Source organism: Salmo salar, chromosome 03, assembly GCF_965601325.2.
Source record: "Salmo salar chromosome 03, fSalSal1, whole genome shotgun sequence".
Taxonomy (NCBI): Eukaryota; Metazoa; Chordata; class Actinopteri; order Salmoniformes; family Salmonidae; genus Salmo; species Salmo salar.
Window position 1 is genome coordinate 3,583,326 of NC_138293.1, and position 14,552 is coordinate 3,597,877.

General features: G+C 45.5%; 1 protein-coding gene across 6 annotated transcripts in view; it reads right to left on the minus strand.

The window, feature by feature from the left end:
• Positions 1 to 185: 185 nt before the first annotated feature.
• Positions 186 to 14,552, minus strand: part of LOC106596460 (serine/threonine-protein kinase MAK) — a 52,388-nt gene continuing 38,021 nt past the window's right edge. For all 6 annotated transcript variants that reach the window (XM_082973194.1, XM_082973192.1, XM_082973195.1 and 3 more), the window contains 5 exons: positions 14,255 to 14,445; positions 12,167 to 12,237; positions 5,901 to 6,020; positions 2,966 to 3,115; positions 186 to 1,188 (listed from right to left, as the gene is read on the minus strand). In XM_082973194.1, coding sequence (XP_082829320.1) covers positions 1,031 to 1,188; positions 2,966 to 3,115; positions 5,901 to 6,020; positions 12,167 to 12,237; positions 14,255 to 14,445 — 690 coding nt within the window. In that variant the 3' untranslated portion in view covers positions 186 to 1,030. The remainder of the gene's footprint in view (positions 1,189 to 2,965; positions 3,116 to 5,900; positions 6,021 to 12,166; positions 12,238 to 14,254; positions 14,446 to 14,552) is intronic.

The window sequence follows — 14,552 nt, forward strand, 5'->3', positions numbered from 1 at the left end:
TGGTGAGTAATCGCAGTCCTGACGCCCAGAAGTTATTTTTGGTCATAAGAGACGGTAGCGGCAACATTATGTACAAAATAAGTTAAAAAAAAATAATTGGTTGGGGACACACAAAACGTCAGCCTTCTTCTCCGGCGCCATCTTAAGACAATCCACATGACTCATAAACGGGTGCAATCTAGGAATTTCAATGTTTTAAATTCACTGTTTATGTATTTTATATACACAGTAATTTGATGCCAGAATTGACATTCATGTAAAGAAACACTGACAAATGAAACCTCTCTAGACAAGCATGTCATGTATGAAAATATCCATATTCATGAAAGTTTGTCTCAGTCGACGCGTGTGTCCAGAGAATGATTCACTGTTGCTCTCTGTCAATGTACTACATTGAAATAGTTATTAATTTTGAAAGATTACACATAAAAAAAAATATAGATATTCTCAACATTTTACACATGACTAGAAATCAAAATCATATATGGAAAATGCAAAACAATAGGTTTTTCTCCTCATACAATGACACTGAAAAGTATTCAGCAAGAAGAAAAACACTGATAAGGACTTTATCGAAGATGTTCTCAAGAAATGTCCAGACCAAGCTTTTTTTTGGGGTACTTTTTATGAATAAAACTTATATTTGATTCTCAATAGGGGGGAAACAGTTCTGCCTGTTCTAATGCCCACCAGGGTCGGAATCAATTCCATTTCAATTCAGGAAGTACACCGTCAATGGCTACTCTTCTCAATCATATGGCTACAGTGGGATCAATGGCTACTCTTCTCAGTCATATGGCTACAGTGGGATCAATGGCTACTCTTCTCAGTCATATGGCTACAGTGGGATCAATGGCTACTCTTCTCAGTCATATGGCTCCAGTGGGATAAATGGCTACTCTTCTCAGTCATATGGCTACAGTGGGATAAATGGCTACTCTTCTCAGTCATATGGCTCCAGTGGCTACTCTTCTCAGTCATATGGCTACAGTGGCTACTCTTCTCAGTCATATGGCTCCAGTGGGCTGTGCTACCGGTGGCCTCCTCCGTACTTGGTGGCCCAGTCCACCCGTCCGTGTACAGGCTGGATAGTAGGAGGTCTGGACGAGGGGTTCTTCCCTCCACCGTTGCCGTTGAGGCTAGAAGATCCAGGGATCTGAGGATTCATGGACTTCCATCCCTCGTACTCTGTCAGATCAAAGTGGAGAAGTTAGAGCGGGAAGCCCCTTGTTCAGACGGGTACATCGTTGTGGAACGTTCAGATAGAAATATATTAGGTAGAACAGAGATGCTGCTATTGAATGTATAGTAAGGAATCATGTCAGCTCTATTCATGAAATGTTCGGTGCCCTCCTCAACACAACCCAGGAGTTTCATTCTGTCTCCTCAACACAACCCAGGAGTTTCATTCTGTCTCCTCAACCCAGGAGTCTCATTCTGTCTCCTCAACCCAACCCAGGAGTCTCATTCTGTCTCCTCAACACAACCCAGGAGTTTCATTCTGTCTCCTCAACACAACCCAGGAGTTTCATTCTGTCTCCTCAACCCAGGAGTCTCATTCTGTCTCCTCAACCCAACCCAGGAGTCTCATTCTGTCTCCTCAACACAACCCAGGAGTTTCATTCTGTCTCCTCAACCCAACCCAGGAGTCTCATTCTGTCTCCTCAACCCAACCCAGGAGTCTCATTCTGTCTCCTCAACCCAACCCAGGAGTCTCATTCTGTCTCCTCAACCCAACCCAGGAGTCTCATTCTGTCTCCTCAACCCAACCCAGGAGTCTCATTCTGTCTCCTCAACACAACCCAGGAGTCTCATTCTGTCTCCTCAACCCAACCCAGGAGTCTCATTCTGTCTCCTCAACCCAACCCAGGAGTCTCATTCTGTCTCCTCAACCCAACCCAGGAGTTTCATTCTGTCTCCTCAACCCAACCCAGGAGTCTCATTCTGTCTCCTCAACCCAACCCAGGAGTCTCATTCTGTCTCCTCAACCCAACCCAGGAGTTTCATTCTGTCTCCTCAACACAACCCAGGAGTTTCATTCTGTCTCCTCAACCCAGGAGTCTCATTGTCTCCTCAACCCAACCCAGGAGTCTCATTCTGTCTCCTCAACACAACCCAGGAGTTTCATTCTGTCTCCTCAACCCAACCCAGGAGTCTCATTCTGTCTCCTCAACCCAACCCAGGAGTCTCATTCTGTCTCCTCAACCCAACCCAGGAGTCTCATTCTGTCTCCTCAACCCAACCCAGGAGTCTCATTCTGTCTCCTCAACCCAACCCAGGAGTCTCATTCTGTCTCCTCAACCCAACCCAGGAGTCTCATTCTGTCTCCTCAACCCAACCCAGGAGTCTCATTCTGTCTCCTCAACACAACCCAGGAGTTTCATTCTGTCTCCTCAACCCAGGAGTTTCATTCTGTCTCCTCAACCCAACCCAGGAGTCTCATTCTGTCTCCTCAACCCAACCCAGGAGTCTCATTCTGTCTCCTCAACCCAACCCAGGAGTCTCATTCTGTCTCCTCAACCCAACCCAGGAGTTTCATTCTGTCTCCTCAACACAACCCAGGAGTCTCATTCTGTCTCCTCAACCCAACCCAGGAGTCTCATTCTGTCTCCTCAACCCAACCCAGGAGTCTCATTCTGTCTCCTCAACCCAACCCAGGAGTCTCATTCTGTCTCCTCAACACAACCCAGGAGTTTCATTCTGTCTCCTCAACCCAACCCAGGAGTCTCATTCTGTCTCCTCAACACAACCCAAGAGTTTCATTCAGGTCAACTAGGAAAATAGTTCAGAAAGACAGAGGAAGTTAAGGAAATAAAGACATGGAAGATAGAGTAGATGTTTTTTTTAAATTGAATACTGTAAATAAATGGCACGTAAACCATCTGAAGGGCGAATGACTATGGTGTCTGTCTGGTCTGTCTGTCTGGTCTGTCTGTCTGGTCTGTCTGTCTGGTCTGAGACTTACTGGCAGAGTTGCCTCCTGCGGTTGCTAGGTGATGGGTCCTGTGTCCAGCGGTTGCTAGGTGATGGGTCCTGTGTCCAGCTGATCCCATCTCCTTCTGAAACGATGACATGCTACTGCTGCCAGGGTTGTAGGTGTTACTCAGGAAGTTATCTGGAAATAAATAACACTCTTTAACTCTGCTACATCAATAAACCAAACAGCACAAATATTACAGTTAGCTATTTCTATATGTCTCAAATCAGAGATTAACTATTTACTGAATAGTCTATATGACATTACTAGGTTCATTTAGAGGAAGGCCCTAAAAATTGTCAGAGACTCCAGTCACCCAAGTCATAGACTGTTCTCTCTGCTACCGCACGGCAAGCGGTACCGATGCACCAAGTCTAGGTCCAAGAGGCTTCTAAACAGCTTCTACCCCCCCAAGCCATAAGACTCCTGAACAGCTAATCAAATGGCTACCCAGACTATTTGCATTGCCCCTCCCCTCTTTTACGCTGCTGCTACTCTCCTTTTATTATCTATGGATAGTCACTTTACCTCTACCTACATGTACATATTACCTCAATTACCTCGACTAACCGGTGCCCCTGCACATTGACTATGTACAGGTACCCCCTGTATATATCTCCACCTGCTATCTGGGACAGACATTTGATCTCCTACTGCTATCAGACATTTGATCTCCTACTGCTATCAGACATTTGATCTCCTACTGCTATCAGACATTTGATCTCCTACTGCTATCAGACATTTGATCTCCTACTGCTATCAGACATTTGATCTCCTACTGCTATCAGACATTTGATCTCCTACTGCTATCAGACATTTGATCTCCTACTGCTATCAGACATTTGATCTCCTACTGCTATCAGACATTTGATCTCCCTACTGCTATCAGACATTTGATCTCCTACTGCTATCAGACATTTGATATCCTACTGCTATCAGACATTTGATCTCCCTACTGCTATCAGACATTTGATCTCCTACTGATATCAGACATTTGATCTCCTACTGCTATCAGACATTTGATCTCCTACTGCTATCAGACATTTGATCTCCTACTGCTATCAGACATTTGATCTCCTACTGCTATCAGACATTTGATCTCCTACTGCTATCAGACATTTGATCTCCTACTGCTATCAGACATTTGATCTCCTACTGCTATCAGACATTTGATCTCCTACTGCTATCAGACATTTGATCTCCCTACTGCTATCAGACATTTGATCTCCTACTGCTATCTGGGACAGACATTTGATCTCCTACTGCTATCAGACATTTGATCTCCTACTGCTATCAGACATTTGATCTCCTACTGCTATCAGACATTTGATCTCCTACTGCTATCAGACATTTGATCTCCTACTGCTATCAGACATTTGATCTCCCTACTGCTATCAGACATTTGATCTCCTACTGCTATCTGGGACAGACATTTGATCTCCTACTGCTATCAGACATTTGATCTCCTACTGCTATCAGACATTTGATCTCCTACTGCTATCAGACATTTGATCTCCCTACTGCTATCAGACATTTGATCTCCTACTGCTATCAGACATTTGATCTCCTACTGCTATCAGACATTTGATCTCCTACTGCTATCAGACATTTGATCTCCTACTGCTATCAGACATTTGATCTCCTACTGCTATCAGACATTTGATCTCCTACTGCTATCAGACATTTGATCTCCTACTGCTATCAGACATTTGATCTCCTACTGCTATCAGACATTTGATCTCCTACTGCTATCAGACATTTGATCTCCTACTGCTATCAGACATTTGATCTCCTACTGCTATCAGACATTTGATCTTCCTACTGCTATCTGGGACAGACATTTGATCTCCTACTGCTATCAGACATTTGATCTCCTACTGCTATCAGACATTTGATCTCCTACTGCTATCAGACATTTGATCTCCTACTGCTATCTGGGACAGACATTTGATCTCCTACTGCTATCAGACATTTGATCTCCCTACTGCTATCAGACATTTGATCTCCCTACTGCTATCAGACATTTGATCTCCTACTGCTATCAGACATTTGATCTCCTACTGCTATCAGACATTTGATCTCCTACTGCTATCAGACATTTGATCTCCTACTGCTATCAGACATTTGATCTCCCTACTGCTATCAGACATTTGATCTCCTACTGCTATCAGACATTTGATCTCCTACTGCTATCAGACATTTGATCTCCTACTGCTATCAGACATTTGATCTCCTACTGCTATCAGACATTTGATCTCCTACTGCTATCAGACATTTGATCTCCTACTGCTCTCAGACATTTGATCTCCTACTGCTATCAGACATTTGATCTCCCTACTGCTATCAGACATTTGATCTCCTACTGCTACTGGAGTGAAGGATTTTATACTTTCTCCTGATGTCATGAATAAAGGAGTGGTGTAATTTTTGACCCCTTCTTCTCTCTGACCTCCACTGATTTAGTCACCCTAATTCTGGCCATCCTACAAGGGTAAAAAAAATTAACTTTTGAACGGATGATGATAGAGACATTGGTCAGAAGAAGTGTTTTTAACAGGGAAATGTCTTCCCTGTGGCTCAGTTGGTAGAGCATGGTGTTTGCAACGCCAGGGTTGTGGGTTTGATTCCCACGGGGGGGCCAGTACAAATAAATAAATAAATAAATGAAACGTATGCACTCACTACTGTAAGTCGCTCTGGATAAGAGCGTCTGCTAAAATGACTAAAATGTAATTGGACACCCTAATGTACAGTACGTCCTTGTCAAGTGTAACTATATGCTGTATACGTATAGTATATTTAGTAAACTCCTGGCTGTACAATGAATGTCCCTACTGGGACAATAAAGCCGGACATGAATGGGATTTAACTGTACTGTATATGTGTAATAAAATAAAAAATCAGTGATGTGAATTATTATTACCTTTAGTAAGTGGCAGTCCTGCTCCATGTGCCCTGGTTAAAGAGGAGTTGGCCCACACACTCCTTCCAAGCTGCTGCTGGCTTGTCAGAAAGCTGCTCTTGTTGGTCTTAGGGTTCACGCCTGGATCAGACCGAGGGAGAGAGACAACAGAGAGAAAGGACAGGGAGAGAGAGAGGACAGAGAGGACGGAGAGGGAGAGAGGACAGAGAGGGAGAGAGGACAGAGAGGGAGAGAGGACAGAGAGGGAGAACAGACAGAGAGAGAGAGAGACGACAGAGAGAGACGACAGAGAGAGAGACGACAGAGAGAGAGGGAGGACAGAGAGAGGGAGGACAGAGAGAGAGGACAGAGAGAGAGACTTGGTTGAGCACAGGACAGGTAACAGAGATGTATCTACAGTGCAATCGAAAACTATTCAGACCCCTTCCCTTTTTCTACATTTTGTTATGTTACAGCCTTATTCTAAAATTGATTAACTCCATTTCTTTCTCATCAATCTACATACAATACCCCATAATCACGAAGTGAAAACAGGTTTTTAGAATTTTTGCAAACGTATAAAAAAAAAATACCTTACAAGTATTCAGAGCCTTTGCTATGACACTCTAAACTGAGCTTAGTTGCATCCTGTTTCGATTGATCATCCTTGAGATGTTTCTACAACTTGATTGGAGTCCAGCTGAGGTAAATTAAATTGATTGGACATGATCCTTGATGCCCTTCCAGACTCCCTCTGCCTACCCAAGGACGTCAGAGGACAAAAATCAGTTAACCACCTAACCGAGGAACTCAATTTAACCTTGCGCAATACCCTAGATGCAGTTGCACCCCTAAAAATTAAAAACATTTGTCATAAGAAACTAGCTCCCTGGTATACAGAAAATACACGAGCTCTGAAGCAAGCTTCCAGAAAATTGGAACGGAAATGGCGCCACACCAAACTGGAAGTCTTCCGACTAGCTTGGAAAGACAGTACCGTGCAGTATCGAAGAGCCCTCACTGCTGCTCGATCATCCTATTTTTCCAACTTAATTGAGGAAAATAAGAACAATCCGAAATTTCTTTTTGATACTGTCGCAAAGCTAACTAAAAAGCAGCATTTGCAAATGGAGGATGGCTTTCACTTCAGCAGTAATAAATTTATGAACTTCTTTGAGGAAAAGATCATGATCATTAGAAAGCAAATTACGGACTCCTCTTTAAATCTGGGTATTCCTCCAAAGCTCCATTGTCCTGAGTCTGCACAACTCTGCCAGGACCTAGGATCAAGGGAGACACTAAAGTGTTTTAGTACTATATCTCTTGACGCAATGATGAAAATAATCATGGCCTCCAAACCCTCAAGCTGCATACTGGACCCTATTCCAACTAAACTACTGAAAGAGCTGCTTCCTGTGCTTGGCCCTCCTATGTTGAACATAATAAACGGCTCTCTATCCACCGGATGTGTACCAAACTCACTAAAAGTGGCAGTAATAAAGCCTCTCTTGAAAAAGACGAATCTTGACCTAGAAATTATAAAAAACTATCGGCCTATATCGAATCTTCCATTCCTCTCAAATGTTAGAAAAGCTGTTGCACAGCAACTCACTGCCTTCCTGAAGACAAACAATGTATACGAAATGCTTCAGTCTGGTTTTAGACCCCATCATAGCACTGAGACTGCACTTGTGAAGGTGGTAAATGACCTTTTAATGGCGTCAGACCGAGGCTCTCCATCTGTCCTCGTGCTCCTAGATCTTAGTGCCGCTTTTGATACCATCGATCACCACATTCTTTTGGAGAGATTGGAAACCCAAATTGGTCTACATGGACAAGTTCTGGCCTGGTTTAGATCTTATCTGTCGGAAAGATATCAGTTTGTCTCTGGTTTGTCCTCTGACAAATCAATTGTAAATTTCGGTGTTCCTCAAGGTTCCGTTTTAGGACCACTATTGTTTTCACTATATATTTTACCTCTTGGGGATGTCATTCGAAAACATAATGTTAAATTTCACTGCTATGCGGACGACACACAGCTGTACATTTCAATGAAACATGGTGAAGCCCCAAAATTGCCCTCGCTAGAAGCCTGTGTTTCAGACATAAAGAAGTGGATGGCTGCAAACGTTCTACTTTTAAACTCGGACAAAACAGAGATGCTTGATCTAGGTCCCAAGAAACAAAGAGATCTTCTGTTGAATCTGACAATTAATCTGGATGGTTGTACAGTCGTCTCAAATAAAACTGTGAAGGACCTCGGCGTTACTCTGGACCCTGATCTCTCTTTTGAAGAACATATCAAGACTGTTTCAAGGACAGCTTTCTTCCATCTACGTAACATTGCAAAAATCTGAAACTTTCTGTCCAAAAATGACGCAGAAAAATTAATCCATGCTTTTGTTACTTCTAGGCTGGACTACTGCAATGCTCTACTTTCCGGCTACCCGGATAAAGCACTAAACAAACTTCAGTTAGTGCTAAATACGGCTGCTAGAATCCTGACTAGAACCAAAAAATTTGATCATATTACTCCAGTGCTAGCCTCCCTACACTGGCTTCCTGTTAAGGCAAGGGCTGATTTCAAGGTTTTACTGCTAACCTACAAAGCATTACATGGGCTTGCTCCTACCTATCTTTCCGATTTGGTCCTGCCGTACATACCTACACGTACGCTACGGTCACAAGACGCAGGCCTCCTAATTGTCCCTAGAATTTCTAAGCAAACGGCTGGAGGTAGGGCTTTCTCCTATAGAGCTCCATTTTTATGGAATGGTCTGCCTACCAATGTGAGAGACGCAGACTCAGTCTCAACCTTTAAGTCTTTACTGAAGACTTATCTCTTCAGTAGGTCCTATGATTAAGTATAGTCTGGCCCAGGAGTGTGAAGGTGAACGGAAAGGCTGGAGCAACGAACCGCCCTTGCTGTCTCTGCCTTGCCGGTTCCCCTCTTTCCACTGGGATTCTCTGCCTCTAACCCTATTACAGGGGCTGAGTCACTGGCTTACTGGTGTTCTTCCATGCCGTCCATGGGAGGGGTGCGTCACTTGAGTGGGTTGAGTCACTGACGTGGTCTTCCTGTCTGGGTTGGCGCCCCCCCCTTGGGTTGTGCCATGGCGGAGATCGTTGTGGGCTATACTCGGCCTTGTCTTAGGACGGTAAGTTGGTGGTTGGAGACATCCCTCTAGTGGTGTGGGGGCTGTGCTTTGGCAAAGTGGGTGGGGTTATATCCTGCCTGTTTGGCCCTGTCCGGCCCTGTCCGGGGGTATCATCGGATGGGGCCACAGTGTCTTCTGATCCCTCCTGTCTCAGCCTCCAGTATTTATGCTGCAGTAGTTTATGTGTCGGGGGGCTAGGGTCAGTCTGTTACATCTGGAGTATTTCTCTTGTCTTATCCGGTGTCCTGTGTGTATTTAAATATGCTCTCTCTAATTCTCTCTTTGTCTCTTTCTGTCTTTCTCTCGGAGGACCTGAGCCCTAGGACCATGCCTCAGGACTACCTGGCATGATGACTCCTTGCTGTCCCCAGTCCACCTGGTCGTGCTGCTGCTCCAGTTTCAACTGTTCTGCCTGCGGCTATGGAACCCTGACCTGTTCACCGGACGTGCTTGTTGCACCCTCGACAACTACTATGATTATTATTATTTGACCATGCTGGTCATTTATGAACATTTTAACATCTTTGACCATGTTCTGTTATAATATCCACCCTGCACAGCCAGAAGAGGACTGGCCACCCCTCATAGCCTGGTTCCTCTCTAGGTTTCTTCCTAGGTTTTTGGCCTTTCTAGGGAGTTTTTCCTAGGGAGTTTTTCCTAGCCACCGTGCTTCTTTCACATGCATTGCTTGCTGTTTGGGGTTTTAGGCTGGGTTTCTGTACAGCACTTTGATATATCAGCTGATGTACGAAGGGCTATATAAATAAATTAGATTTTTTTTTTTTTTTGGAAAGGCACACACCTGTCTATATAAGGTCCCACAGTTGACAGTGCATGTCAGAGCAAAAACTAAGCCATGAGGTTGAAGGAATTGTCCTTAGAGCTCCGAGACAGGATTGTATCGAGGCACAGATCTGGGAAGGGTACCAAAACATTTCTGCAGCATTGAAGGTCCCCAAGAACACAGTGGCCTCCATCATTCTTAAATGGAAGAAGTTTGGAGCCACCAAGACTCTTCCTAGAGCTGGCCACCTGACCAAACTGAAAAATCGGGGGAGAAGGGTCTTGGTCAGGGAGGTGACCAAGAACCTGATGGTCACTTTGATAGTGCGCCAGAGTTCCTCTGTGGAGATGGGAGAACCTTCCAAAAGGACAACCGTCTCTGCAGCACTCCACCAATCAGGCCTTTATGGTAAATTGGCCAGACAGAAGCCACTCCTCAGTAAAAGGCACATGACAGCCCGCTTGGAGTTTGCCAAAAGGCATCTAAAGGACTCTCAGACCATGAGAAACATGATTCCCTTTTTTGATGAAAGCCCTACAGTGAAGCATGGTGGTGGCAGCATCATGCTGTGGGGATGTTTTTCAGCAGCAGGGACTTGGAGACTAGTCAGGATCGAGGGAAAGATGAACAGAGCAAAGTACAGAGAGACCCTTGATTAAAACCTGCTCCAGGTTCACCTTCCGACAGGACAACGACCCTAAGCACACAGCCAAGAAAACGCAGAAGCTGCTCCGGTCAACTGTAGGTGATATTATTGTGAAGTGGAAACATCTAGGAGCAACAATGGCTCAGCCGCGAAGTGGTACGCCACATAAGCTCACAGAACGGGACCGCCGAGTGCTGAAGATCACCATGCGCAATGCCAAGTGGTGTAAAGCTCGCTGCCATTGGACTCTGGAGCAGTGGAAACACATTCTCTGGAGTGATGAATCACGCTTCACCATCTGGCAATCCGACGGACTAATCTGGTTTTGGCGGATGCCAGGAGAACGCTACCTGCCAGAATGAATAGTGCCAACTGTAAAGTTTGGTGGAGGAGGAATAATGGTCTGGAGCTGTTTTTCATGGTTCGGGCCCCTTAGTTCCAGTGAAGGGAAATCTTAAAGCTACAGCATACAATGACATTCTAGATGATTCTGTGCTTCCAACTTTGTGGCAACAGTTTGGGGAAGACCCTTTCCTGTTTCAGCATGACAATGCCCCAGTGCACAAAAGTGAGGTCCATACAGAAATGGTTTGTTCAGATCAGTGTGGAAGAACTTGACTGGCCTGCACAGAGCCCTGACTTCAACCCCATCAAACACCTTTGGAATGAATTGGAACGCTGACTGCGAGCCAGGCCTAATCGCCCAACATCAGTACCCGACCTCACTAATGTTCTTGTGGCTGAATGGAAGCAAGTCCTCGCAACAATGTTCCAACATCTAGTGGAAAGCCTTCCCAGAAGAGTGGAGGCTGTTATAGCAGCAATGTTCCTACATCTAGTGGAAAGCCTTCCCAGAAGAGTGGAGGCTGTTATAGCAGCAATGTTCCTACATCTAGTGGAAAGCCTTCCCAGAAGAGTGGAGGCTGTTATAGCAGCAATGTTCCTACATCTAGTGGAAAGCCTTCCCAGAAGAGTGGAGGCTGTTATAGCAGCAATGTCCCAACATCTAGTGGAAAGCCTTCCCAGAAGAGTGGAGGCTGTTATAGCAGCAATGTTCCAACATCTAGTGGAAAGCCTTCCCTGAAGAGTGGAGGCTGTTATAGCAGCAATGTTCCAACATCTAGTGGAAAGCCTTCCCAGAAGAGTGGAGGCTGTTATAGCAGCAATGTTCCAACATCTAGTGGAAAGCCTTCCCAGAAGAGTGGAGGCTGTTATAGCAGCAATGTTCCAACATCTAGTGGAAAGCCTTCCCAGAAGAGTGGAGGCTGTTATAGCAGCAATGTTCCAACATCTAGTGGAAAGCCTTCCCAGAAGAGTGGAGGCTGTTATAGCAGCAATGTTCCAACATCTAGTGGAAAGCCTTCCCAGAAGAGTGGAGGCTGTTATAGCAGCAATGTTCCAACATCTAGTGGAAAGCCTTCCCAGAAGAGTGGAGGCTGTTATAGCAGCAAAGGGCGGACCAACTCCCTAATAATGCCCATGACTTTGGAATTTTGATTTATTTATTTAACCAGGGAAGTCAGTTAAAAACAAATTCTTATTTACAATGACGGCCTATGGGAATGAGATGTTCGACGACGAGCAGGTGTCCACATACACTACATGACCAAAAGTATCTGGACCCTACAGGTTTCAGTACCACAGAACTTTACCAGGGAGGTATCTGGACCCTACAGGTTTCAGTACCACAGGACTTTACCAGGGAGGTATCTGGACTGGTTCAGGTAGTGCTGCTTCACTGATGACATGTTGGACTTGGGCTCTGCAAACCTACACACAATCAAACAATACATGAATCAATACAAAACTGCATGTGGAAATACTGTATAAGTGGGTGTAATTTTCAAAGACAAGAATGTATCATGTCTAGGAACTAGGAGTTTTTCTGACCACACTAGGAAAAAACAACATATTTAACTATTCTGTTGCTGGGAATCTTATTGAGACCAAGGTCTCGTCTGCAACTATGTTTGTCCTGACCATGTAACCTGGAAAAAACTAGGGGAAGAAGCAGAAGAACCTAGTCCCTATCCAGGCATGAAGAGAGGAAGAAGCAGAAGAACCTAGTCCCTATCCAGGCATGAAGAGAGGAAGAAGCAGAAGAACCTAGTCCCTATCCAGGCATGAAGAGAGGAAGAAGCAGAAGAACCTAGTCCCTATCCAGGCATGAAGAGAGGAAGAAGCAGAAGAACCTAGTCCCTATCCAGGCATGAAGAGAGGAAGAAGCAGAAGAACCTAGTCCCTATCCAGGCATGAAGAGAGGAAGAAGCAGAAGAACCTAGTCCCTATCCAGGCATGACGAGGGGAAGAAGCAGAAGAACCTAGTCCCTATCCAGGCATGACGAGGGGAAGAAGCAGAAGAACCTAGTCCCTATCCAGGCATGAAGAGAGGAAGAAGCAGAAGAACCTAGTCCCTATCCAGGCATGACGAGAGGAAGAAGCAGAAGAACCTAGTCCCTATCCAGGCATGACGAGGGGAAGAAGCAGAAGAACCTAGTCCCTATCCAGGCATGAAGAGGGGAAGAAGCAGAAGAACCTAGTCCCTATCCAGGCATGACGAGGGGAAGAAGCAGAAGAACCTAGTCCCTATCCAGGCATGACGAGAGGAAGAAGCAGAAGAACCTAGTCCCTATCCAGGCATGACGAGGGGAAGAAGCAGAAGAACCTAGTCCCTATCCAGGCATGAAGAGAGGAAGAAGCAGAAGAACCTAGTCCCTATCCAGGCATGAAGAGAGGAAGAAGCAGAAGAACCTAGTCCCTATCCAGGCATGACGAGAGGAAGAAGCAGAAGAACCTAGTCCCTATCCAGGCATGAAGAGAGGAAGAAGCAGAAGAACCTAGTCCCTATCCAGGCATGACGAGAGGAAGAAGCAGAAGAACCTAGTCCCTATCCAGGCATGAAGAGAGGAAGAAGCAGAAGAACCTAGTCCCTATCCAGGCATGAAGAGAGGAAGAAGCAGAAGAACCTAGTCCCTATCCAGGCATGACGAGGGGAAGAAGCAGAAGAACCTAGTCCCTATCCAGGCATGAAGAGAGGAAGAAGCAGAAGAACCTAGTCCCTATCCAGGCATGACGAGAGGAAGAAGCAGAAGAACCTAGTCCCTATCCAGGCATGACGAGAGGAAGAAGCAGAAGAACCTAGTCCCTATCCAGGCATGACGAGAGGAAGAAGCAGAAGAACCTAGTCCCTATCCAGGCATGAAGAGAGGAAGAAGCAGAAGAACCTAGTCCCTATCCAGGCATGAAGAGAGGAAGAAGCAGAAGAACCTAGTCCCTATCCAGGCATGAAGAGAGGAAGAAGCAGAAGAACCTAGTCCCTATCCAGGCATGAAGAGAGGAAGAAGCAGAAGAACCTAGTCCCTATCCAGGCATGACGAGAGGAAGAAGCAGAAGAACCTAGTCCCTATCCAGGCATGACGAGAGGAAGAAGCAGAAGAACCTAGTCCCTATCCAGGCATGACGAGAGGAAGAAGCAGAAGAACCTAGTCCCTATCCAGGCATGAAGAGAGGAAGAAGCAGAAGAACCTAGTCCCTATCCAGGCATGAAGAGAGGAAGAAGCAGAAGAACCTAGTCCCTATCCAGGCATGAAGAGAGGAAGAAGCAGAAGAACCTAGTCCCTATCCAGGCATGAAGAGAGGAAGAAGCAGAAGAACCTAGTCCCTATCCAGGCATGACGAGAGGAAGAAGCAGAAGAACCTAGTCCCTATCCAGGCATGAAGAGAGGAAGAAGCAGAAGAACCTAGTCCCTATCCAGGCATGACGAGGGGAAGAAGCAGAAGAACCTACCGGTAGTTGTCGTTGTCCTGGTGTTTGTCCCTGAGAGATGCGATGCTGGGCTTCTTGGAGAAGGAGATGCCCAGGTCAGAGTCATCCACCTCGTCCCAGGTGTCTGCTGCCTTCACTGACGTCTGTCCCCACCGCTTCCTACCGCTCCTGAACCCTGACACGGTGTTCTCACACCCCGCTGGAGTGGCTTTCTGTTGGACAAGTTCCACATTAAATATTACATGATAATGATGTCATGTGTTATAGAGGACTGCAAATAAAATACTGTACAGTGTTTGACTAGGACTGCTTTTAGTTT